Source organism: Netta rufina (assembly GCF_964035555.1).
Source record: "Netta rufina genome assembly, chromosome: 11".
Taxonomy (NCBI): Eukaryota; Metazoa; Chordata; class Aves; order Anseriformes; family Anatidae; genus Netta; species Netta rufina.
In genome coordinates this window covers 22092876-22119323 of record NC_140134.1, presented here as the reverse complement: position 1 = coordinate 22119323, position 26448 = coordinate 22092876, and the positions used below count along the sequence as shown (strand labels likewise).

Sequence of the window (26448 nt, the reverse complement as noted above, 5' to 3'; positions counted from 1 at the left end):
GCACAGGCAGCTCTCCCCCAGGCTCACAAAGCTCCCTGTTGCCAGGGAGATCGCTCGCTGCCAGCTCTGCAGCGGAGCCAGAGAGGGGAAACAGTACTGAGCGGTAGATGAGGAGGAACATTTCTGAGCAGACTTCTACAGGTCGGTGAGAGTCACCGGGTGTGAAACCCAGACATAGTTCCGGGCTCAAACTGATGTTTAATATTGTATTTATGTCATTTAGACGAGCACTTCCCTTCTCACAGCACCCAGGTTTGCATAGAATTAGTGTACCAGAAAGAACGAGCTTAACAGAACAGACTCGGAAACCTGTGACTGGCTTTATAAAATTTGCAACAGCAGATACAGACCGTGAATCTACACCGCCATCTGCAGAAAGCAGCTTGGCAAATTGAGATTAATTGGCTCCCCACGCAGCCGCAATTACGAGTGCCAAGATGCAAATGCTGGCGTGCGAGATAGGAGCTGGGCACGGCACCCGATGGAACGACAACGCCGTGAGGCTGCCCAAACACCGCTATCGCAGCCGACAGACCCTGTGCCACGTATGCTGTACCATGGGAAACATTTGCTTTTATGCTTTATTTCTCCAGCCTCATTCTTTCTTCTTCCTCCTCCCAGTTGCCCCAGGGACCCCGTTGTTTCCCCCCATTCTCCCGACACCTCTAACAGCCCCGTGCCACTGATGATGAGCGTGGTCACAGGGCTGCTGGAGGGGCGCAGCAGCACCACTGCTTAAATCCCACTACAAAATGGGATTCTCCAGAGCATGAAGCCGTGTGTGGCTCCCCCGTCACCCCCTCGCCACGCTGAGGCGACGACCCCGGGGGCAGGACGGGCTCGGGGCTGGGGCTGGGGCTGGAGCTGGGTCCCCCCTCCCTCAGCCACAGCAACACAAGGGAGAAACGAGGCTGGGGAGCCGGGCCTGGTGCTTTACTGGAGCTTTGATCACAAACGGGCGGGCGCTGCCCTCACGGGGCGCCTCACGGCCCTCAGCGGGCTCCCCTCACACCCCCGCTCAGCCGCCTGAGCGGGCGGCGGCGCTGTCGCGATAGCCCGGCCATCTCGCGAGAGGGGCCGGGCGGCGGAAGCGGCGGGGAGGGGCGGAGGGGAGGGGGTGGGCGGCGCGCCGCCAGCGCGGCTCCGCGGCCCGTCCCCGGCCCCGTCCCCGGCCCCATCCCCGGCAGCGCCCCGGTCCCCGGCCCGGCCGGAGTCGGCGCCTGGGAGCCCCGGCAGCGGGGGCAGAGCGGCCCCGGCCGCGGTTCCCCTCAGGCGGAGGCGGCGGCGAGCGGCGACGCCCCCGCCCCGCGGCCTCCCCCATGGTGGGCTTCGGGGCCAACCGCAGGGGCGGCCGGCTGCCCTCGTTCGTCTTCGTGGCGCTGCTGGCCGTCATCGCCGTGCTCGCCTTCAACTGCTGGAGCGCCTCGTCCCGCCAGGCGCTGCTGCGGGAGGAGCTGGCCGAGCTGCAGAGCCAGGCCCAGCGCACCGAGGTGGCCCGCGGGCGGCTGGAGAGGCGCAACTCGGACCTGCTGGGCAAGGTGGACTCGCACAGAAAGCAGCTGGAGCAGAAGGAGGCCGACTACAGCCACCTCAGCAGCCAGCTGCAGGCCCGCGACGGGCAGGTGAAGCAGTGCGAGGACAGCAAGGTACGGCCGGGGCAGGGGGGCAGCGCTGCATTAACAGGGGCTGCGGGCCCGTTGGTGCTGAGAGCTGCCAAAACTCCATTTTCCAGACGTCTCTTGTTAATTTTTTTTGTTAATTGCCTCCTGGGTTTGTTCAGTCGGTGTTGAGCAGTCAGGGAGCTGTGCAGAGCCTTAAAAGCAGAGCCCCAGCTCGCTGCTCCGCAGGGCCGGGTGTCTGTGCGGTTGCAGCACCTCCAGCTTGTGGCTGCACCTCAGCTCCCCTCGCCCGCCGGCCTCTGGTTCTGCTGCAGCCAGCGTGTACGTGGAAAAAAAATTGTGCTGCTGACATAACGTGTCACTGCTCCTAGCCACGCCAACAGGAAACTCAGCCTGCCCTGCTCTGTGGACGTGGCCTGGGAATTCCTTTCCTTGTGGAAAGGAGAATGAGGGAGTGCATCAAGTTTCCTTGGCCCGCTTTCAGAGCTATTGCCCTGAGTTAAGAGGAGTTAAGCCTGCGGTAGGGAGCAGACAAGTTCTCTTTTTCTCAGCCATGTGCATGGCAGCGTGTGCTTCATTTGCATACAGTTCGTAATTATAGCGTCTAACTGAACACTTTATCACATTAGAATTTATGGAAATACCACCCTGTCAGGCTTATCACTGGCTGAGTTTGTTTTTCTGGCCATTTAATATCATACTTTTAATGAGCAGGGTAAGAAAATACATTTCTTTGTCATAGAAAGTAAACAGTTACACGTCTTAATCTAATTATCAGGAAGTAAGTTGGGAGAACTACCAAGTCTTTCAAGTTGTTTTAGTTTGTATCGAAGTTATGTGTTCTTTTTTTTTTCCTGCTAGCCATTAGCACTAAGCTATCGTGTGTTCAACAAACGTGATTTCTTTTTAATGTATTTTTTTCTGATTGGATTCCTGAGAGATTGGGATAAAAACCCAGATGAGGTATGTAATGGTAGATACCAGTGCTCTCCATTGGAAGTAAATACAAATTAAACGCGTTGTGACGAACATATTGTGACGCCATAAAATCTGCTTTAATCTATGAATAAGTATTTTACACAGGCATGAAAGTATTAGTCTGTGGCAAGTAAAAGAAGCTGAACTGTTGTGCTGGCATTAAAGCGGTTAGGTTTGTAACAAAGGTGATTACCCTTGTAAAAGACAGAGAACTGGTTACAGTCTCCTAAACCGATGTGTTCTGTGTTTGTTTTTAATTGAGCATTAATACCCAAATAGTGAGGGTAGGTAGGGTTAGGTGTTCAGTGTCCTCTCCAATAAAAGCAAGCATCCACAAATAGTAGTGGGTTGAAAACACTGGGGGTGTCCATCACAGCACCTAATTACGTGCTGGAGTGCCCTTCCTTGGGCTCTCGTGGATACTAAAATGGTAAGAATTCATGGCTAGCACTGTGCTGCAGGACTCCAGGAGACAAAATGCCAGTGAAGGTCAGGGTGCCTCATGAGAATCACTGGAAGCCCGCTGATGCAGAATACAACTGGAGGTGCTGCTGAGCTGCGTGTGCTGACCGCTTTGTTCTCTGTGAACCTGGCTGCTCTGGGAATGCTTTCGGGCTGGCATCTTGCAGGGCAGAGCTGGAGGGTAGCAAAAGAGATGAGACTAATGAACCTCACAGTTATTTTTATTGATGTATGTTTTTTTTTCGTAACCAGTCACTGGCCATTTCTTTTCCTCCTCTTTGAACTCATGTTCTCAGTGGCTTATACCCTAATTTAAAGCCAATCAACTAACCAAAAAGATGAAAAACCTTTAAGTGACTGTAGTTTAGAGAATGAAACAGTCAAAAGATCTGTTACTGAAACAAATGCAGAGTATGGATAAAGCACCTGACCAAAAGACTTGACTGAGAACTTTTTTATCTTGGAACAGAATTTGGCAAAGATGTTCTTTGAACAAGCTATTCCAATGATCCTAGCCCACTAGTGGAATATGGGAGCTATAATAAAGCACCAACACTGGTAACTCCTGGGCTGTCAGGAGATCACAACAGATCTAGGTTTGTTTCATAGCAAACTCGTTTGAAAGATGCCCCTCTGGTGCCTGTCACAGCGTCAGTTCTGCTTTGTGCTCCTTCATCTTTTAAAGAGGTTCTTTGGTGGTCACGCAAATCAACCGTGCATTTTCCAGTGCAGAGGCAACCTGAATTTCTTCCATCAGCTTCCTCCTAGGTCAGTGATATCTGCAGCCGAGCCCAAACCCCTGCCTCTCTCCTCCCTCCTTCTGCACGCATAACGAGCCAGTCACACTGCACCAGAACGTAGATCTGTCATAAGAACGAAAACCAAAGATAATAAAATGGCTTCGTGTCTTGTTTTTTTAAAAAAAAAACACAAAACCACACCCACAAAACCCACACACACTCAAAGTTTGAACTGCGGTAAGGCAGCACCTGCTGCTCACGAGGTGTGAAAGCTGAGAGGCAAAGGAGGAAACTCCTAAATGTCTCTAGAGGCTGCCATGAAGATGACCCCTTGAAATGCAGCTGAACGTTTTATTTTGGTGCACTGGAAGCTGGAGAACAACTGATTGTAAATCTAGTTTGAGCCGTTCTTTACCCACTGTATTTAGGCCTTCCAGAACTACGGCCTTGCAAATCTCACAAAGGTACTGTAGAACACCTTGAGAAAAGAAAACTTTGGTAAAGACCTTGGTAAAAAAGAACGGCTTGGTAAAGAAAAGGAGCTGTGGCGGAACGTGGCAGTGATCAGAAGCTCGGATTTTGAACAGTGATTGGTAACATCCACAGTGGAGGCAGCAGCTATAAATCACCCTCTTTCTACTAACGAGACCTGGCTTCTTGGGAATTCTCTTTCCCTGTCACCCTGTGATGGTTGCTGGGCCCTGGAACAAAGCGGAGAACTCTTGGGGAGGCAGGTGGCTGCAGTGGCTCACAGCATTTGGGAGTCCTGAGCCTTTCATACTTGTTTGCAGCACACCAGGAGGATGCATTGTTCATAGTTTTACTCATCCCTTTGCTGTCAGCTCAGTAAAATGATTGAATGGCAGGAATTCGTGGTGGAGAGCTCCCAGATGGCAGCCATCCAGCGTGTAGGGGTTCGTATCTCTGTGTTTGCTGTTGCAGCTCTTAGGAGCACGCCTTGTTCATTCCAAAGCTGTGCTGGGTGTGTAACACATCCTTGCCCCTTAGCCAGTGCCTAGAAGTGCTGCTCAATGGGATGAAACTGTCTAATGAAACGTCCTCAGAAGCAGCTGGCTGGGTTCCTTTTTGCCAAAGCCTGTTGGTGGCTCCTCAGTTTGCAAGGGTGTACTCTGCAGCAGTGGTGGTGAGTGCCTCCTCCTACCTCCCCGCGTGTTCCTGATCATTAGCATGACAAATACCGCACCTCGAGGCTGTGGTAATTGCCTGATGGAAGCACTGGCTGTTCTGAAAAAGGCACTGGACAATTCCTAGTAGAAGGATCATGGAACTGCAGAGCACAGCCCCTTGTGCTGTCAGTCTTTTAAGGAGCTGCGGTGTGCTGCTCCAGCATGTGCCACAGCAATGCATGGGGAATGCCCAGGGGCCTGAAGCGAGCCAGAGGGGTACGGACACCTCCTGTGCTGCTTCAGCAGGCAGTTCGGAGGGCGTTTGCCCTAGAGAAAGAAATGACTCACAGGGAAATACGGGTGGATGTGTACTTGTTTCATGGGGAAGCGGTTACCACCTGTGTTCAGTCCTGCAATAAATGTGTAGACATAAGCTCCGGCGTGTCTATAACTTTCTTTTCTTTATATGAAGAGACTGTTACAATTTGGACAGCACTGGAAGCGTTGCCTTTGCATATAATTAGCTCCAACGATTTCTTTTACACTTCCCAACTGCTCTGGAAAGGATCTGAGAAGCCACTGAGAAATACGGACGGTGAAAGTGGGTCTGGATTCCAGGAGGACACAGATCTGAAAGAACTGGGCTTGTGCCATGGTTGTGGAGTGGGTTCTCTGCATGTGTAGGTGGAACAGCTCCCATGAATCATACAAAGCTGCTGCTGCTTCTGTCCCTCTGATTGGGGACATTTGCTGTCAGCTAAGCTGTTTGGGCTATAAATCCTGTCACTTTTCTCTGAAACTCGAAATTGTCAAAATGAAGGACTGTGTGATAGAACTGATGCTATCTATCTACAAGTCAAACTCCTGTTAACAGAGACAGTTCCCCCTTTACGGGTCAGATGTCCCTGTACCCCGTTAAGCCTTTGTGTGGGGTGTCCTGCAGAAAATCCCCATTTCAGCAGGTCTGGCGTGGCTGTAGCTCCTGAAGTTGTAACCGCCCTGGGGCAATCAGAGCTGGAGTGCCTCTCGTATATAGAAAAAAAAGGCAAACACAGTCACTGACACGGTGTTAAAGAAACAAAAGGTTTGAAAAAAGGGAAGCTGGAGGTGGGTGGAGGAAGTCCTAAGGAAGGAAGGGCATTCGGCTGCATTTGTTTTGGCAGGAAATGCAGGTAACTGGCTCGGCACCCAGGGGGAACACAGCAGCCTGTGTGCGTCCCCTCCGGGGCTGCGTGCCTCTACCCCGCTGTGGAGTAGGAAAGGGAGCTTCTCAAAAGCAAAGACAACTGGATTTGAGATGGCACCAAAGCTGTGTGTGAAAATACTGATGGCCAAGCTTTCTGTTGGTTTTTGTTGGTTTGTTTGCTTTGCCTTTTTTTAAGTTAACTGCATGCGGTCTTTGCTGCTCCAAGAGGTAGTCCTGGCCTTGTAACCCAGGAATGACGGCCCTGTCTCAGCACCCTTTTGGAGTTATCCTTTACATCAGTCATGAAGCTACAAAGAGAAATGATGACAGAATCCGTGTTGCCTGATGGTGGTCATAGATATTTTTTTTCACCCTTTCTCAGTACGCTCTCTATATCTGCATTTTGCCTCTGTTATTTTTGTCTTTGTGTAAGAGCAAGAGGAAGCATCTTTCCTTGATGACTTTGTGTACATGCATTTCTTACTGAACTGCTATTTTTTTCCTTACTAAGAATACCAAATTAAAAGCTGTTGTGGAAGTCCACTGCTGTCAGCTTCTCTCTTAAAAGAATAATTTGTGATACAAGTTTTACCTAGCATCACATTAAATATTTACTTTAAGCGTACATAAGGTGAAACATTGTTTTTGCTTATGATGCTGCTTGCCTATTTTTATATACTTCTTCTATACTTAGGCTTTGACTCTGGGAATTCGCGGGCCCCGTTGCAGTATCAGAATTCAGTGTGTTAATTTTAGCCCTGGCAAAATCTGCTTTTTTTTTTTTTTGCTTTTTTTTTTTTTCAGAAAAAGGCAGATTTTTTCCTTCCTAGCAAAGCCTAAATATTTAAGTTGATGTTATCACTTACAGATAACTAAATATACATTATTTACATTTGCAAGAACTTTTTATATGTCATCCTGATGATTCTTTACACATTTTCACAATGAAAAAAGAATGAATTCAAATGTACCTCAGTCTTTACAGTCTAAACTGTGTAAACCCTCTCTACTTTGCCAGAGATTTCCTGTATTCATATAACTGTTTCTTCCTTTCAGATTAAGCTGCAGAACAATATATCATATCAGATGGCAGACATACATCGTTTAAAGGGTAAGGAATTTAAGGCCAAACTGTGTTTTTGCAGACTGTGAAGCTGCATGTTTTGTAATTGGTGAGGTACTGCAGAATGCAGCTTAAATGAAAGATTGAATGATGCTTGGAAGATTGCATAATCTGAAATTTCATGATGCTCGTTGGTTATCTAGTCTGGCTATAAGTGTAGGGTTGGCCCTCGCAGACTTTGCTCCACTGGCTGCAGAAGGATGGTGTGTCCTGGCACGGCTTGCTCCCAAGATCCTACAGCTGCTTTCGTGACCAGCTACGCAGTGCAGTAGAGTTGGATCAGCAATGCTGTGATACTAATGCTGGGTTAGAAGAGGACCAGAAAGCATCTTTTTAGGCTGTTATTACAGACATTGTAACCACGTCTGTGTATCTTACTGTGTTGATTTTGGAGAAACCTAGACCAGCTACTGCCAAACTTTGTACATGCCTGCAGACGGCATACTTGACACTTCTGCCTGTAGCTTTAGAGCCGCAGCTTAAAATAGTAGGGAGTTTAAACACTTATTTGTATACTTAAAAGCAGGGGGAAGAACCTTTAGAACAGTTCCTTGTGAAGACAGGAAATGTACGATTTCCATGGATGGTGTGAAAGTACCTCTTTTTACATTTATTGTGGAAAAACAATAACATAATGGAAATTTTGCGTTATTCAGAATAACAGATTTGTTTCAGAAAATTGGAGAAATTTTCAACAGATAGGTGAACTAGTGTTGTGTAAGTTTTCTGAATGAAAAGGTAAAGAACAGTTCATTTTCTTTTAGTTTAAGTCATAGTATCAGAAGATTTGTTCTGTAATCTGTATTGACATCTGGCATAAGCAAGTTGGCATCTTTTTCAAATTAGTTTAAGAATCTTTATGTAGAAGAAAAAAATCGAGAAAGTTTTTAACTTAAGTAGCGATATTAAAAGTTGTATCTGCCACAGGGCATTTTTTTTTGTTACAGCTGTACATTCATGTTAGTTTTTGCTTTTTGATCTAGAACAACTCGCAGAGTTACGCCAGGAATTCATTCGTCAGGAAGATCAGCTTCACGAGTACAAGAAGAACAATACTTACCTTACAAGGAGACTGGAGTATGACAGGTATGTCCTCAAGAACGTTAGTAATGGTAGATTTGCGTGTATGTGATAAAGGTCCATTAAATAGCACAAGTTACTCGTATTCCTGTTAATCCTCAAATTTGAGCGTACCCATTCATGATGGGACTTTGACTCAGCTAGTTGTTTGATTTTGAAGTTCTATTATTAATGTTGAGATCTTAGTTAACAAATATGTGGAAGAGTTTAATCAACAGCATTCTGGAAGCCGGTAGGGTTGTTAATTGCCGTCTTCCTAAAAGTGTAATTTATTGAACTGAAGTTGAAAGCATTACGTAGAATTGGAATTTCAAGTATGTTAAAGAAGCAAGGAGAAAAATTACTCCTGAAGCCCTAGGGAGTGCAGAAGATTAACACAGAAAATGTTTGAAACTTTCGCCAAAAAAAAGTACATACCTGTTTCTGTGTGTGCTCTGTAGAGTATTTGCAGGTTTGTGGGAGATGAGAACTTTGTGAATTGTGTGGATCTCTCTGTGGCTTGTTAGAGAAGTTGGGACATCTAGCTGTGTCATTCAGATCTTGTTATTTGAGTTGGTAGCAGTAAGTGATAGTAGTAGTTGTGCATCTTCTGTGTTGACAGCCACGGAAGATGTATTACTTTCCAAGTGGAATAAATATGTGCTGATGACAGATTAACTGTGAAGCTTGAATTTTCGGTTGCTTTCCAGGTTTCGGAGGAAATGTCTTCAAGACACGTTTGTTATCTTGCTGTTTTTCTGCTTTGTCCCTATTTTTTTCCAGTTCTGCTTTTTTTTTTTCTGTATTCAGTCCATTTCCATTCCACATGCCTTATTCCACATAGAAGGTTTTTGGACAGACTATTCTAGTTTAGGTTTTTGTTCCACTTCATTTTTCCCCGTATTTTATTTATGAGAGAGCAAATATAACATATAATATGAACCAAATGAAATATGACTGATAACGCGTTTCTAATTAAGTCTCCAGTGTGGGCAGCAGATCAAGGAAATGAGACTGCAACATGAAGAAAACATAAAGAAATTAATGGACCAAATTGCACGGGAACAAAAGGTAATGCACGATTACATTTCTTTGAATTAGAAGAGCCCAAAGTCTGCAGGTTCCTAACTCAGAAGTTCAGATATATTGGAGGGCGTGCACGTTTCTCCTCTAACTTTTGGTTAAACATGGTACTGAGCAGCCCTAGGTGGATATTAGTGTAAGGCCATCTGCATGTTTTGCTGTCATTGAACTGAGCCTTGAAGATGAGGCTTAATTCTCTGGCCTGCTACAGCCTTCCTGCATGACACCACCACTCTGGATTTTATTTTTTTCTCTGTAAAATGGATATTGCTTTGTAGCTCTGCAGGGTAGGATCTGTGTTCTTGTACAGGTTATTGCAAAGGGGAGCTTGAGCTCTGAGGCCTCTAGTGCTAATGTGATGCAAATATCAATAGTGTTTAAATGGTGTCAAGTGTGCAATTATATGCTGCAAGCTGTCAGTAGAGTGTTAGCCTCTTTCCTACAAACAGATGAAATAATATACTTTTCTGAAGACTTCTGTTCTTGTTTAGTCTCTGTTTACAAGCATTTCAAATAAGTCAGACTTCAAGTAGATTTCACTGAGATCGTCCCTTAAAGCTAGAATTGTTTTTAAGTATGTGACCTTAGGTTTAAGGCCAATGATACCTTCACCAGTCTGTGATGTGTGTAAGAGCTGAGTTGGCCTTCATTCCTTTTACCATAGTAATTTTCTCTGTGTGCCCATGTAGTTTTGTTTATTTATAGATTACAAGTGGTATCTTCCTGCTAGAGGCAGAATGCTAGCAAATGTAGCGCCTATGAAAACAACTTTCCAAGGTTATCTGTTCTAGTGCAATTAAAACTAATGTGTTGTGGAACGGTAAAGGTTTCCTTTCTATTCTTTTGGGCTAACTCTGTTATTCACAAATTATGAATGGTTCAGCTGTTGTACGTATGCCAATGTAAATGTTATACAACCAAGAAATATTTTACATTTTATGTGTCCAGAATCTCAGCTCCTACCCTCCAGAATGAAATTCATATGTAAAGGAATTCTCTTTTTGCTTAGATGATTATCTAATTTATAAGTATGATTTTGCTTGCCCAAAGTAATCTTAAATTTGAGAGAGTTTGTTAATGAACGTTCAGGGATATGCTTCATGTTGTTTTCTTATTAATTTGTTCTAACAGGCCACGCAGAAAATTCAAGCCAGTAAAGATACTGAAGTAAATCCCAATAGTGATGACCAGGCAATATCTAAGACTGTTACAGAGACAGAAGATAAAAATGCAGAAAAGAATGAGCAGCCTTCAGATCATGTTGTAAACGGCAAAGGTATTTCCTTTTTTTGTCAGTTGTGATAGATAATGAGCCAAAAGTGTTGCGTCCTTTGCTGTCGTACAGAATCATGTGTTTCTCTGAAGCAGAGCAATGTGTTATTAGACTTAGATAACTTGATTAGCTCCATGTCACTGTACTAAGTTAGAGTTTACAGGTATCCAGAGTTTGTCATGTCCGTTTTCTGGGTCCTTTTGTGAAAGCAGTTTCTTGCACAGTTTTGTGTTCATTTTCATAGTTTATTTGGCATCTCCCTTCCTCAAGTGGCGAGTTGTGAACTGGGGATTGCCACTCCACTCACTGTGAAATTTGTCTTGGGGTGAGCTACTGGGGAAGGGGCTTGCTGCAGAACAGGAATATGCACAGAGAAAGTGGTTCAAGGTGAGGAGCACTGAAGCCACTGTGAGAAATCTCCAGCTGGGTAACTGACCAGGAGCAGTGGGAAACCTTTTTTTGTATGAGCTGTGCGGGAGACCCAGCAAGTAATTAACATAATTGTTTCCTGCTGCTAGTCCATTCCAAGAAGTATATGGGTTCCCCTTGCTTCTGCTTCTTGTAGTGCTGAATCCACACCTTTTTGTACTGGTTCAGTGCCTGTTCCAGCAAGCTTCTTGAAGCAAACTAGAGCAGCGCATCTGTTTCCCATCCGTTTCTGAAGATTGCACTGACTGACTGACTTTGAGATCAGTGCTCCAAGGCAGTCTTGAGGGACTTTGCAAAACAGCGTAAGAAGTCTTGTAGTTGCATTAGCAATGTGGGATGTTTTCTGTGGATGAAAGACTTTTCTGGTCTTGGAGCCTTCCACAAGAGGGAAATTCAGCCTTAAAACTTAAAGGTTAATAAGGCAGAACATCCTATTCTTGTCTTACAGAGAAAATCAAAACAGGAGGAGATGCAGGCATGCCTGAAATAGAAGATAATGACCCTGCTAAGGCTGAAGATACTCCCACGGGTTAGGAGAAATATTCTAATACTTTCACGTTTGGGTTTTTGATGTTATATATTCTGCATAAATACTGTATGTTTCATAGTAAATGCAAAGTTTTAAAATTTGCCTATGATAGTAAAGTTCAAGTGGGGTGTAAAATTTTTTTTTTTTTTTTTTTTTTTTTTTTTTTTTTTTACTGTTTGTTACAGATTTGAATTCTCAAAACTGAGCGCCTCAGTGCTTCTAATATTTTTTCCAGGAAATCTTGTATTTCATATTTTAATCTGTGATTTGAAAACAAGAAAACAATATATTTACAAGATTGTCAGAGGAAGAGCTGATATATATTCATGTTTCATGTTAAGGCTTTTGTCAATGTGTTTTATTTTAGCTTTAAAGAAGCCACTTATTTCAGCTCCTAGAAGTGATGGTCATCAACCTGTTGTAAATCTTCCAACTGAACAGCCCCATGCTCCAAATCTGGCACCAGGTAAAATTCTTATTAGCAAATGTGTCAGCTTTTGCAGCAAAATTTCTGATTTGTATCTGCTATCTTATCATGGACATTAGGTGCACATGGCCAGCCTTTTATTCTTGTTTGATGTTGTTACAAAAAGGAACAACAACTATTGGTATCTGTTGCATACAAGGTTACTACAGGCTAGTCTTAGTCTGGCCTCCTGACGTGGCTGGTTACATGATCTCTTCTTCCTCCACACACACATGGTAATTTTGGAGCATTTTGACCAACTTCAGCCAAATTTGACAGCTAGAAATTTCAGAAGTAAGTGCTTCAAGATTCCTCCACTGGACAGAAGAGAGTGATAGAAATTAGTACACCTGCTTAGGGTACTAGGTAGAGCTTCAGCATACCATCAGGAGTCGATTGAACATCTACTTGGAGATTAAGCAGTGGTACTACCACTTGCTCAGTGGCCTCCTGTTTCTGTTAACAGCTAACTTTAGGGTGATGTGTGGGAGGTCTAGGATGTGAGAGAACTAGAAGTGCTGCAGAGAAAGGGTTTGGAAGAATTGTAGTTAGAATAGACACAAATCCATATAAAATATGTTTAAAATTACTGCTTGTGGATCAAGTGACTTTGTATTAATGTCAAGAGAACATTAAGTTATGGCTGCTCTGTGCTTCAGGTGGCATGTTCAAATGCTGTCCTGCTAAAAAACAAAACTATAACATATGCATTGTGTGTTTGTGACATGACCAAACAATTGGAAGTTTTTTTTTTTTTTTTTTTTTTGTAAGTTATGCCCATTACTGGTTCTTTTGAAAAGAAGCCAGCAGAAGTATTTCTTAATTTCTTGCTTTTTGTAGTGGATAGATAAGCAGATTAGAATACCGACATCAGTGAACTCAAGGTTTGTATATGCATTTAATGTTTGAAAGCCTTGGCATTTAGAATATTAAATATTTCTTTGTGTTGTTTTGAGGTAGCTCTCATTCTGAGTTTTATTAATGAGAAAATGTGAATATGGCAAGTGAAATGCTTGTTTTGTTGAATTTAGGAACTGTTTATCAAGAGAAAGTTACCATAAATTTCAAGGAGACCAGGGTTTTCTGTATTCCTTGGCTCTGTAGTCCTGTCATTCTGCTTTTTATTTTAACATAACTTCTGTGACCTACTGCCGTAACCTTCCGATCAGATTGTAGCTCTTGAAACACTTTATGTTGCTTGGTAGATTTTTGAATATGAAAGCAGAATCAGCAGGAGGAAAAAATTATATAAGTGAATTATTCAAGGCTTCATCAAACACTTAAATATTTACTGAAAATCAGATCAGAAGCTAACAACTGAATATTGATTATTTATTAAAATGTGATGAATTATCTTTTGCAGTAGCATTAAAACCATCTTTTGGAACCACATAAGCACTGATCACATTTCCTTATTCTGTAGGTTTGCATGGTGCCAATGATGGAAATGTTGATACTGTGAAAGAGATACCTCCAAATTCTCTTCAGCATTTAAATTTTGGAGAAAATATGGAAGGTCAGAAAGAACACAAAATTGAAGCTGACCATATAAAACTTCCAAAGAGCAAAGTTGGCGACTTGCAAAAGATGAAGCAAAGTAAGTTGGTCCATGTCATATACTTTGTTTTATGTTCTATCTGTTCTATTACTGCCTGTTTGGAAAACAGGAACCACAAGAGCAGGTGGCCTTCTGGAGAGTAAGCCTGAAAAGAAATGCAATGTTGGGCTGTTTTTAAAACAAACAAGGAAAGGCATGCCATAATGTGTCATCTTTCATATGTATCCAATCAGTACAAAACCCGTTGCTAATAGGAATTTAAAACATTGTAGGAAACTACTACACTTTAAATTGATCGTTAATTTAAGAGTTCTGGTACGTGCATGATAGAGTGACTTATATTCATGTGGTTACTTGACTTACCTACGATGTTTTGGACAGTATCATAAGAATTCAGCCCTTACAGAGGGGAATTTGTAGTATATGCGTATTGGCCAGAAGTTTGTTCTGCATGAGGAAACCTTCCAGCACCCTTCTCTTCCATGTCTGCCCAAGGAAGAATTCTCAGGCAGGAGCAAATCATGTATTTGCTTATTGTGTATGCTGGTAGCAATACTGCGGGGGCTTAATAGGGCAGACAGCAGGTAAGATTTGCACGGGTCTGTGGTTGTCTTTGTGCCATTGTTTTTAAGATGCATCTCTGCCTTGCAGCTAATAGCATAACATTGGGATACTGGTATTTCCTAGAGTGTTTAATGTAGCATCTTTCTGCCGTTGTTCCCATAATAGGAAAATTATTTTCAAACTGTTTTCTTAGGATCTCAGTAGCAATACTATGCTCCTATAATTTATGTGGAGGTGGAGGGGGACATCTAAAAGACTAGGGTGGGATAGGTGGGAGCTGGATATCAACCTGCTGTTCCTGGAAAAAGTTCATTAGGGCAGACTTGAGTTGTTTTAATATCAATCATGGATCTTTCTGGTAAAGTGAGGGTGTTTGAATAACTCAATAAATGAATGTGATTCAGTAAATAATATACAAAGTTAACGTGCAATTTGCTCAGTTTTTCTTCCACTATGTGTGTCATGAGATTTGCGAGACTGTTTAGTTTATTGAATGAGCTTCTTGAGAAGATCCTGCACTTGTGTGAGTGACCACAGCTGAGAGGATGGACCTTCGTACTTCAGTTGTTGACATTTTTAAATGGATTTCTGTCATCCTTAGTAATGAATTAAATGACATGGGGGGGGGCTAGCTTTGAGGCAGGATCAGTGAATGAAATGTTGAAGGCTGTGGATACCCGAGAGTCAGTAATTATCACTGATCAGTATTTTCCCTTTCTCTTTGTGGTAACTCTTACTTGCAATAACTTGCATCGTAATGATACAGCGAAGGAGAGGATTTTGCTCTGTCACAGAGAGAAATGAACTAGTCCAGGTTTCTAGAAGATTTTATTTAGATGATTGATCAACAGTGGCCATTTGGAGAGGTCCACTGGTGCTAAACTCATCCCTCTGGTACAGAGGAGACCAGCTCCAGCACACACATGTCATTGTGGACAGTTGCATGGCTGGGGTTTGGCAAAAATGCTAAACCCTTAAAGCAGGAGGCAGGTGCTGTAGTGAAGGAGCAGCTGCGTCCTGAAGCTGAGCAGGAACCCGAGCTTGCCAGGGCTGTCCTGTGTGCCGAGGTGTGCTGTGTGCAGGCTCCAGCACAGCAGGTCTGTGTTGGTTTGCTGCATTTCCTGGGATCCTTCCAATATTTTAGCCTTTCCTTCTATCAGCTTAAACTTAATCGGTACTTTCTTGCTGTACTATTTCTGTATATCTACAGGCTTGTTTTTTCTATAAGTTAAGCACATTCAGCTCTTTTCCCATAGCTCATTTTATATTTAATGGGTGAATTGCACAGTTCTGCCTGTTTGTATAAGGCAGAGTCCAAGATTACAAGCAATATTAGCAAGGGTTAGTTAATCACAGAGATGAAGAGTGAATAATGTATCGCTTCTCACTTATGAACAGATCAAGTTTCTTCTTACTTATTTTGTGGAAATGACCAAAACTTCTGTCTCTCTGCATTTGAGGTGCGTTAGATGTGTTTCTTCCGCCTTTCTTCCTCATCTGGATAAGCATTTGTCCTGGTTTTATCTGGGGTAGAGTTGGTTTTCTTCTTAGTTGCTGGTACAGTGCTGTGCACTGGGCTTAGGGTGAGAGTGGTGCTGATGGCACACCTATGGGTTAGTTGCTGCAGAGCAGGGTGCACACAGAGTCGAGGACTTCTCAGCTTCTCACACTGCCCTGGCAGCGAGGAGGGAGGCTGGGGCTGCACCAGGAGCTGGGAGGGGACAGAGCCAGGACGGCTGACCCCAGCTGGCCGAGGGATGTACCGTGCCATAAGGTGCTGTGCTGAACAGGAAAGCTGGGGGGGTTGGCTGGGGGTGGCACTGCTGCTGCTTGGGCTGGGCATTGATCAGTGGGAGGTGAGCAACTGCACTGTGCATCACCTGCTTTGTGTATTTTATAATTGTTATCCCTTCCTTTTCTGTCTTACTGAACTGTCTTTATCTCAACCCGTGAGTTTTACCTTTTCTTCTGATTCTCTGCCCGTACCACATGGGGAAGAGGGGAGTGAGCAGACGGCCGTGTGGTGCTGAGCGGGGTTAAACCACAGCAGCAGTGTGTCGTTGTTTCTGTGCTGAATTTTCTACGCTGCCACAACCAGTAGTTACCGCTGTTTTAAGACAGAAGTTCATTTCCACATCTGTTCATTGTAACCTCAACCTGGTTTTTAATCCTGATGCTGAAATCGTGTTCTTTAACTTCTGTGTTTGTTTCCAACACGAATCGCTTAACATCTGCCTTGGCAGACTCTTTCCTCAGTTCGTTTCCAGTCTGTCCAGATTGTATCTCACTGTAATCCTATTTTTTTTCATTTATACCTAATCCTCCAGACTTGAATCCTCTGTGGTCTTGGTTTAGTGTCGCTTTCTTTAAGCAATGGACAAGCAGACTGAATTGCTGTGGACTTCAGCATATCTCCTTAGAATCCCATTAAACACGGATCTGAGCTTGATGTTATACCTTTAGTCTGTCATTGGTACTTGGTTGGCTGTCTGGGCATTTCACAGTTCCAGCTAATTATGGTTCCTGCATTTTTCTAGTTTATTGCACCACTGTCTGGACCAGTTCTTAATTCTCTGGTGTGAGACAGAAATGCGGAATTCAGGGCACTTCAAAAACTTCTAAAGCTCAACAGGAAACTTGTTCGTTAGGTGGTTAAAAAAAAATCAAATCAGAGGTGCAAGGCAGATCTTTGTTAGATTTTTACCCTTGATAGTATGATACACACTTGGTAAAATGATTTGCTGTATACAAAGTCAGAAATACATTGCTCAACGTACTGCTCTGTTTTTGTATAGAAAAATTCCAGTCCTCCTCAGGAAAAAGTCCAAGTACAAAGCTTTCACTGTGTGCTCTTCAGCATTCAAAAGAGTGAAGCGTATAGCAATGAAGATTTCACAAGACAAGTTCCGAGTGGTTGAGTACATCCTTTTTCCACGGAGGTGTTCCATAAACAGCGTTGTTCTCCCTCCTGCCCGCACTCTCCCTTCTGCCCCTTTTCCTCCAACCAAAACTACTACGGACAGCCGATAATCCTAACCTGCAGTCTGCTTTCATTTGGAAACTTTCTATTTCTTTCCTCTCTGCTTCTGACTTAATCCTTTGCCTACTTCGCAGGCCGATTCTTTGATGAGAATGAATCCCCTGTTGATCCGCAGCAGGGTTCTAAACTGGCAGATTATAATGGGGATGATGGGAACGTGGGTGAGTATGAGGCAGACAAACAGGCTGAGCTGGCTTACAATGAGGAAGAGGATGGTGATGGTGGAGAAGAAGACGTCCAAGGTGAGCTTGGGCCTTGTCTCCATCCCATTGTAATAAAATCCACGCTGAGTTTTCTTGTTGAATTTGTGTAAAGCCTCACTACTAGCTGATCAACAATTTCTAATATGGAATAAGTAAGCTTTAGGCAATTTTTAAAATTTGGTCTCGCTTTCCATTTGAAAGCAACGCTACAGCAGTTCTCAGAGTGCTTCAGTAGCTTACTTGAATTGTGTACAGTTTTTGCTAGGAAAATCTTTTCCGAAATTTGAAATCTCTTGATTTTCTAAACACCAGAATCTGGTGTATAGCTAGCTGGAATGTAGTCTTCGACCTTACTAAAGCAATTTTCAAGTAGAGAAGCGTGGCTTTTTGACTACTGCTTATTTTGTCACACCTGCCTAGAGGTGGCACACGGTGGAGTCTCAGTTACCAATTCTCAGTGTAATTTTTTGTGCGTTGTACACAGATTCAACAGACTTCTGGTTTTCCTTGTTAACCAAACCTCAGAACTCATCTGGTGTTAGCCTAATACCTGTATACGCATGTTCACCGCCTCGTTCTGCATGCACTTCAGAGTATCACCTCCATTGCTTGTCTGCCGTGTGTCTGCCACGTTGTCTGTCATTCTCCATGTAGCTGTTTGGAAATACCTCCTGAAGGGCTTGCATGTCTGCAGGGTTGGAAATGTTTAAGCAAACATTTATTGCTGATTAAGGAGGTAATGCAAAATAAAGGGGGGGGGGGGGGAAGTAACTCTGAAGTTCTATGTGTCCCCTGATTTTGATCCTTGTAACGCAAGCTTTTTAACTGGTAGTTTCTCAGACAATTTTTTCATTATTGTTTTAGGCATAATTAATGGAAAAAGCTGATAAAAAGCACCTAACTTCTGTGGGCGTGCATCTAGCTATGCGGTGTAAGCATTTTTTGGCTAGGCTGGTAGTTTGAAACTCATGAACAAGCAAAAGAAAAGTGTGGATCAGAACCCTGGGCAATTAATTAACTTACTGATGAAAATGAAAACTGTGCTCCAGATGATGTGGTCTGTTTTGTTACACTTTTTGCTCAAAGCTGTAGCAGGGGATTTTAGTCACTCTTGATTACTCATGTCTGTTCCTCTGGATGGGTTATTATGAGGTTGTAAATTGCTCGTTAAAGCCAGCTTCCAAATGAACGTACAGAAGTACAGGCGGCCTCTTGCTGATGATGTGCCATGGATGTAGGAGACTTGCTGCTAACGATTACGATTCTGTCCTGGGAAGGAAAGCGGGGTGTGCTGTGTGGGGTGTGCTGTGCCTGGCTGTGTGTCCACCCTGTGCTCTGCACATCCAGGCAGTCCTGTGGGCACTTCTTGGTTTTTTGTTTGTTAGTTTGGTTCCCTCTAGCACGCAGCAGATGCCCGGCTGCTCACCTGCCTGCGGCTCAGCGCTGTCCTGGGCAGCCGCTGCCCTCGTGGTGCTGCCGTTCCCCTCCTGCTGCCTCCCAGCCCAGAGCGAATATCCTGCAGGTGGTAAACTGCTCCCAGGGCCCTGAAGGGCACCCTGCGTGCCTCTTACAAATGGGTGGGTCCGATAGAGTATTAAAGGGTAGAAACTTGTTCCAAACCACAGAGGTTGTGGTTACATCGCTCGCTATGCAAGGGAAGTTTAAAAAAAGCTCCAATTGAAAGTGGTCTCAAAACTTTCACATTTTGATGTGACACCTCGCAGCTCACTGCTCTGCTGGCTTTAAATGTGGGCTTGTTCTGACCAACCCCTCTTTATATCCGTGTAGATGTAATAGATTCTGTATCTTGTAGTAAAGATTGAAGAGTGGCCTCAGGAAGCCTTTTCCTGAATAGTCTGAGCAGCATACGTTACAACCTCAGAGTTAATTTTCCAAACCTTTCTTATCTTGTTTCCTAATGACTTGTTCCCGTGCAAGTCAAGCAGCCTGGAAGGTGGAACTGCCAGGAGCAGCGTTTTAGAGAAAGTCTGCATCAGCTTGTGCACTTAATTTGTTTGTAGAGGAGGAGAAGGTGGAATTGTGGGGATTTTGGAGGAAGGGTTGGTATAATTGGTCAGGGAGGGAAAAAAATGAATTTCTGCTGAAAAAACTATTAGGAAAACATCACATGGCTCTGCATTAGGCTAGAACAAAGCATCTGGCATGTGCGAACAGAGCAGTTTGGTTAAACATGTTTTTCTGTTGCCACTAGAAATGTGTGGGCCTTCTATTGAAATTCTCAGAGAAAAATACACAGATCTGGGAGGTGTGCTCACGTGGATGTCAGTATCCAGTCTGGCATCTCTTATTGCAGTTCACCTGCTGGAAATGCAAAGTGATACTTCACGTGTTGGCTTCTGCTGTAGTAGAAGTGTGTTTTGTTTTGTTTTGTTTTTGTGGTGGCTGGATGGTGAAAGATGATACAAATCAAGTGATAGCCACGTGCTTTAGTAGTAGTTATTACCAAACAAAAGCATGTCACATAGATTAACAAGACTTTTGCTGGTGGGAGTAGGTTACTATTGGCCACCTGCCTCACTTGCAGCCTGATGACCAAACTCCGTGTGGAAGTGTTTTAGAGCTTCAGACAGCTCGTCCTCAGGTAAAAGGCTTGGTGAAATTGTGGAGAAATGCAACTGATGCCAGTGACTTGAGCTTTGCTTTCCCTTCCTGTGAACAAGCATATTTCCTGAATATAAAGAGACATCGTGAGCTTTGAAATGCAGCAAAAGCTTAATTAAAACCAACTGAACTTTCAGGACTTTCTGATTTATTGAGGGAAGAAGGCTGAGGACCCACAGAGGAGATACCTCAATTATGGCAGCTAGAATAATCTATTTAAAGACATCTCTCTCAAAAACTATTGAAGTGAATTTCCTTGGCTGATTCTGTTTGTGTGTGTGTCTGTGCATGTGCTACAGTAAATGGTTACACTGAGGATGCACAAGTTTGGGGTTTTGCTTTTAATTTGTTGATTTTCCCAGAGGCTTAAAACCCCAGGAAGAGGTCAAGAAGTAGCACAGAGTGGTAGAGAGAGAGACGGTCATTCAGGGTCTGAAAGACGAGCTGGAACATTTTCATCCTTCCAATCAAGGACAAAGTAGAAACTCTGCTGTAACGGTGAACCAAACGCAGCTGGAAAAGATGTGGCACTCCCAAATTGGCCACTCTGCATCAGCTGCAGGACTGCTTACCCTGCATTGCCCCTGCTGTGCTCTCATCCCTGCTGCTGTGTATTTCCTGGCTGAACTACACATTCAGGAGTACGCGTCTTGGCTGGAGGGCTATTTATTCATCCTGTGGTGGCCAGACAAGATGGATTTCTTTCAGTTGGGAAGAGGGGTGGTGAGGAACGTGTTGCTGATTCCTCAGCAAGGCTGAGAGAGAGATCACAGATCTCCATTGATAAGAGGTTTGGAAAGGTAGAGGGCTGCTTTTTACGTTTTTAAGTCTGTTTTCAAATTTTACACTCAAGCCTGAGATGCAAGATAGCAGAATGTAAAAATGGTGACAGCAAAGTCAATTTGAGCATTTCGTTTTTTTTAAAAAAAAAAAAAAAAAAAAAAAGCCTTCCCTGAGAAAGGTGCCACATGATAGAAATGGGAGGATACCATTTTTCAAACCTGGCAAGCAGGTGGGAAAAGCCTTACCTTACTCCTTTGCGATCTATTCAGGGACCTGGAGGAGAGTCATAATGACTTCTCTATGCAAGTTGCATGAGGTACTCAACATTTTTGTAAAATCTTACAGTGTTTTAACTCTAGAATGGGTTAAAAGTTGGTGATACAACTTTTCAAAGTAGTTGACTTTGTGGTTGGGTTTTGGTGGGAGAGTTTGAAACATTTAAAGGAATACTCAAATTACAGTAGTAAGTTTAACAAGTTCTACGATCTCTTAAGTCAATAAATCTGTGAAACACAGTTGTAATAAAGCCAAGGATATTAAATAGTGTGAAGTCACAGTTTTTCAGAGGGGACAACTCCCAAAGTGCTGACAGCTGGACTTGTAATTGCAAGCCCATATGCGTCCTCCATATTTCCCCTGATGACTTCATTCCCATAACCAGACAAAGCCGATTCAATGTGGATGTAGAAAGCGCATTCAAATATCTGTTTCAGTAGTGTCACATCAGATTTGGTCTGAATATTTCAATTGCAGATGATGAAGAAAGAGATCTACAGAATGACCTCGTCGATTACGGCAAGCCACGCTTCGGTGATGGTGTTCTTTAAAGCTTGAATTAAACAGGAAATGGAGATGAGAAGAGATCTCAACTGAAGAACTTGAAGTGCTGCAAACTGAACCATTTTTACTTCAGTGTTTCATACTTTAAAAGAAACTGATAAAAAAATACGATAAGTATACTCAAAGTTAGTGAAATAACAGAAGGAAGCGGTTGTGTACATATGTACATAGTTGTACTATTGCAAATTGTATTAAAACTACATTTCTGTTGTTACATTGAGCCAATTACTTCGACTGTACCTTACCTGTAAGAATCTTTTCATCTGAAACCAATATTATAAATATGGGCTGAGCTGTTTCTGCAAATTAGAAAACTTTGTAAACTGGAGAACTTGTACAGTTTGTATCTCATGTAACAAAGACACTGTGGAAACAATGTACAGCCAAAGGACTCCTTTTCTACGGTAATACCTGTATGAGCAAAAATACTCCGCTTTTCTCATGAGTGCTGTGTTTTTGTATTTTGCAGGTGAGCTATCAGTTGAGAATGAAAACTGAATGTTTAAAAAAGTTGCTCCTTCCTTAATGTAACTGAGGAAAGATACGACAGTGAAGTAGTCCTCAGAAGCAAGTACCATTTTAAGTCTAATATACAGTGACCAAAACTCATAGCTACAGCTGGAAATCAGTGAGAGTAGAATTTCAGTAATTCGATACATCCTGAAAAAAGTTGTTTAATATCTTATTTTAGAAGGTAATATAGATAATTCAACACAGCTCGTAGGAAATTTTTGTGTACGTGTTAAAAAAAGGGCAAGTGTTATAGTGAGAAACAAAGACAAGTTTACATCAGCTTCGTAGGAACTTTATTGGAAGGAACACCCCTCCCCTCAGTAAGTAAGTTGTAGCCACCATTTCACTGTTTCAAGAGCCTCCATCCTGCGTCACACTCACTCGAGTTAATTTACAATTTAATACTTTGATACAGATCTCTCTCGACATCTGCCACGTTCCATGTTTTGTGGTTCTATCTCAGACGAGTTTGTAAGTTAGATACTTTTTGTATTATGTGTTTAAGCACTTTCTGAATTTTATGGAAATGATTCATTTGATGTACAGTAGAGGAAATTAAGGTTATTAACCCAACCTGCTTCTCCAAAAGGGCTACTGTGAAAAGAAATTATAGGACCTTTGACGTGGGTGATTGTACTTTATCTCTGCACTCAGGTTCCAATTTCAAATAACAGCTAAGGTTTGCTTGATGTCATTTCAGTGGACCTATTAAATTTCAAAAGTTGTACTTTTTTTTTTTTTTTTTTTTTTTTTAGCTATAGGGATATTCTTCTAATGAATCTTCAGTATACAAGAAATAAAAATTTCAAATTCTGGTGATGCATCTCAAGGGTTTTGTTGTTTTGTTTAAGGCTTGAGCTCTTCATTACATCATACTTGTGGGAGGCAGATGGGGGGGATAGCCCTTTGCATGGTGTGATATCCTTTCAGTTAAAAATAAAATGCTGAACCTGCTCCGAATTAGACACCGTACTAATACCACACAGTAAGTATAAACCTGTACCAGGATCCTAAGAATAGCAGTCTTCAGTAAATACTGTATTTGACCACTGCAACTTTTTGTTTGTCTTAATGTAATTTCGCCCTGAATTAGGTGTTAACTTGATTCTTCTAATGAAAGCAACGTATATGGGTTCTAATAAATTAAGTTGTTCAAAGTTTGTGAGGCTTTCTGGCTTTTTTCTTTTGCAGCAAAAGCATAAGTCAAGGTGATTTTGACTTTTGAGAGTTGGATTAATTGGGGCCTTCACCAAAGCTGAGGTATTCTGGCACACCAGCAGTGGTTACAGCTGTTTGATAAAGGCCAACTTCTGGGATGGGGCATGAGGTAGAGAACTCACTACGTGACCTGAATATGATAAAAAATAAGCTTGGAAGGCAGCAGAAGCATACGTTGCCTGGAACTTTTTAAGCCGAGAGTGAGCTTCACGTGCAGTGACTACAACTGCAGAACCTCTGGCACTGAATAAAAATGCTGAGAGGCAGGTGCTTATGTGGACACCTGGACCATTTTCGGGTAGATTCTGTGGTCATACCCTGACTCCTAGGACCATAAGGAGCGTTCTTTCCCTGTAACACGATGGGGTTACCTTATCAGAATTTTATTTTTTAGCTCATCATCTTCAAGAATGTCAAACCTTCCAGTTTATTTCTTTGACTCCACATGAGTGTGGTGCTTTTGAAAACACTGACCAAATACCCCTCTATACCAAAAAGCAGAATATTCTGCTAGTGCTCAGGGATCATTTTAGGGAGTTTACTACTGTGGCTGACCTTCAGAGTGACACGCAGAATTCTTTAATATGTTTTTTTTCTGTTTATTCCGATTTTCCATGAAACCTGGCTACTTCTATATACTACAGAATTACATTATCCAGTACTTTTAAGCAAAATTATTAGATAACTGATGTTTAAAAATAGATGAATTTGATAATTACAGTCCTGTTAAAACTATTGTATGCATAATCAATTTCTTAGTGCATAATAACTTCTTTGTTTTCTTGTACGCCACAGGTCCCATGTTCAGATTCTTTAGATCTTCTGATAGCAAAATGAAACCACTCCTCCTGCCAGCTTTCTATGCCTTGCTGCACCATTGCCCTTTTATTACCACACCTCACTTCTGCCATGAATTGGCCTGGAACAGACCACGTACCTAACAACCCACACCAGCATTGCAGGCTTGTTTGAGCAAGGCTTAGTTTGTAGGGCAGCACTGAGCGTATGTCTGCAACAAATTATTTGTCATATGACTTCTCCAGTGACTGAAGCATAACAAAGAACTCCGCTCTGCTTTTCCCCTTCCTGAAACACCCCGTGTCTGCAACCACACTACTTACAGGTTGAAATTGATCGGGCAAGAGGAAGAAAAATTCCTCATTCTGTTTTAGTAAGCTGGTAAGATGCCAGCCCAGATGGCCATTTGGCCTCATCCAGTACTCTTATTTCTTGCATTTTTCTATCCTATTCCTTGAGAAACTGATATTCAGTTTCATGGCTTCTTTCATAATTGGCCAGGGAATCCGTAACGCAGAAGGGAAAAACACAACAAAGTTATGAAGGAGAGACGTGAGAGCCTGTCCTGGATGAAAGTTTTAATTTCTGGCTTGGTTGGTGGCTCCTTGGCAGGAGCAGGAGCACCGCTGCTGATGCACCGATAGCGCTCAGCAAAGTTTTGACATGAGGCAAACGCTACCAAGTCCCTTTTGCTATTTGGAAAGTGCCAGCAGACTCGGACAGCAAGCTGTACGCATGAATTGTAGGTTTGTTTTGCCCCTGTGTTTTGGGAAAATATTTCACTTCAGCGGAGCCCATACCGAAACACAGTTTGATCCTAGTGGGTATCCTTTTAAGGAATCTAATTTAGGTCGCTAAGCGCTTTACCCTTCATTATTTAGTGATCCAATGTTTAAAGAATTTTATTTCTAAGGGGAATTGTTCTGTCAAACAAATTCCACTTTGGTGAAGAAGAAAAAAAAAGTCTGTGTTCTTTTGGGAAACTGCCAATGTTTTTAGAGCAATGTTCCTATTTTTTTTTTCTTTTTTGGTGGCTCCATTACAGCTGTTTTCTACGCCATGTGGCTGCTGCTGCTTCCTCCACCCCCTAGCTGAGCTCTGCAGCGCCTTCGCTCCCCGTGCTCCTGCGGGCCAGTTCTGCCTTCCTGCCCTCCCCACAGCATCTGCCGTCTCTGGACTACACCAGTGCTGGGTCCGTGCCTCACAGCCCAGGCCCCAGGCTTGTAGCGAGGTGCCCCAGCTCCCTCTTGTCACCACTTCTCCCTCCCCCTTCCTTGAACCAGGCCTTCCCAAGTGTTTTGCACCTGCAGCACCGACCTCCTGCTCCCCTCTCTCCTGATGGCCAGGAATCACTGCTCCGGGGACGTGGGACACTCTGAGCTGTGGCTTGAGCTGGAAAATACATTCAGCTGTCTGAATGATGAAGCTGAAGGCACAAGACAACAATTGGAGGCGTCTTCATTTTTCAAGAATTCCTGGAGCTTGTCATCCTCAGCTTCATATGAGATTTGTTCTTTGCACGCCATCCTGGAAGCGGCGGGTCCCACTGGTTTACTCCATTTTTTTAATGCTGCAGCAATGCTGAGCAGGGATAACTGCCTTGGCTCTAAGTAGGCTGTTCCTAAAGCAAACGTCCCCAAAGGCAAATAGCCCAAAGAAGTGGGGCCTGCCTCATTTTTACAGGCTTCTAAAGATTCCAAATTCACAAACGATCATTTTGTTGTTTCCTGAGCCACTTTATATTTAAAAACAAACAAAAAAGCCAACAACAAAGTGTAAAGTTTGCCAACTAGCTCGAATCCGTAGTTCTCATCCAAAACATATTTTACCTTATTTTCAGGAAGGTGAAGGCCTAAAGAAGTGATGAAAATGTGATTGCTCTCAAACACATGGAAGAGAAGACGCTGAACAAAATGCAATAAATGCATCCTTTTCCAATAAAGTTCCATCAAACACAAGCCCACTTTTTAAACACATTAATTAAAAATATGAATCACTGACCTGCCATTCGCATGACTGTACCTAATCTATTCAAAAGAGATGTTCTGTCAGCACCACCACTATCAGCACGGATAAGTGAAAACATGAATGACTAACCTATCCCGATTTTATTTTTTAAAACCTAATTTTGAAATCCCTGTGCCATTTTGGCTGAGCCAGTACCTGTTTCCATGGAAATGGCAGCATACAAAACGTTGACATATTTGAGAGCGAGCGAGCGCTACTTAAACATCT

At 43.1% G+C, this 26448-nt stretch overlaps 1 protein-coding gene across 2 annotated transcripts; it reads left to right on the top strand.

The window, feature by feature from the left end:
- The first annotated feature begins 1114 nt into the window (after positions 1–1114).
- Positions 1115–23020, top strand: GOLM2 (golgi membrane protein 2). 2 transcript variants are annotated; one of them, XM_084293205.1, is made up of 10 exons: positions 1115–1646; positions 7169–7223; positions 8219–8321; positions 9275–9365; positions 10509–10653; positions 11528–11608; positions 11976–12074; positions 13498–13671; positions 17311–17478; positions 21598–23020. In XM_084293205.1, exons 1-10 carry the CDS (start codon positions 1320–1322, stop codon positions 21669–21671), a joined length of 1317 nt encoding a protein of 438 aa, XP_084149331.1. In that variant the 5' UTR covers positions 1115–1319; the 3' UTR covers positions 21672–23020. The 2 variants fall into 2 exon arrangements, with proteins under 2 accessions (XP_084149331.1, XP_084149332.1); XM_084293206.1 differs by lacking the exon at positions 17311–17478.
- The last annotated feature ends 3428 nt before the right edge of the window (positions 23021–26448 follow it).

What these genes read in the sequence shown, in the direction of transcription:
- GOLM2 (XM_084293205.1), top strand. Translation starts at nt 1,320, where the DNA reads ATGGTGGGCTTCGGGGCCAACCGCAGGGGCGGCCGGCTGCCCTCGTTC. An exon ending in GGCTGAAGATACTCCCACGG is followed by an intron (nt 11,609 to 11,975) that starts GTTAGGAGAAAT and finishes GTTTTATTTTAG; the next exon opens with CTTTAAAGAAGCCACTTATT. An exon ending in TGCTCCAAATCTGGCACCAG is followed by an intron (nt 12,075 to 13,497) that starts GTAAAATTCTTA and finishes CTTATTCTGTAG; the next exon opens with GTTTGCATGGTGCCAATGAT.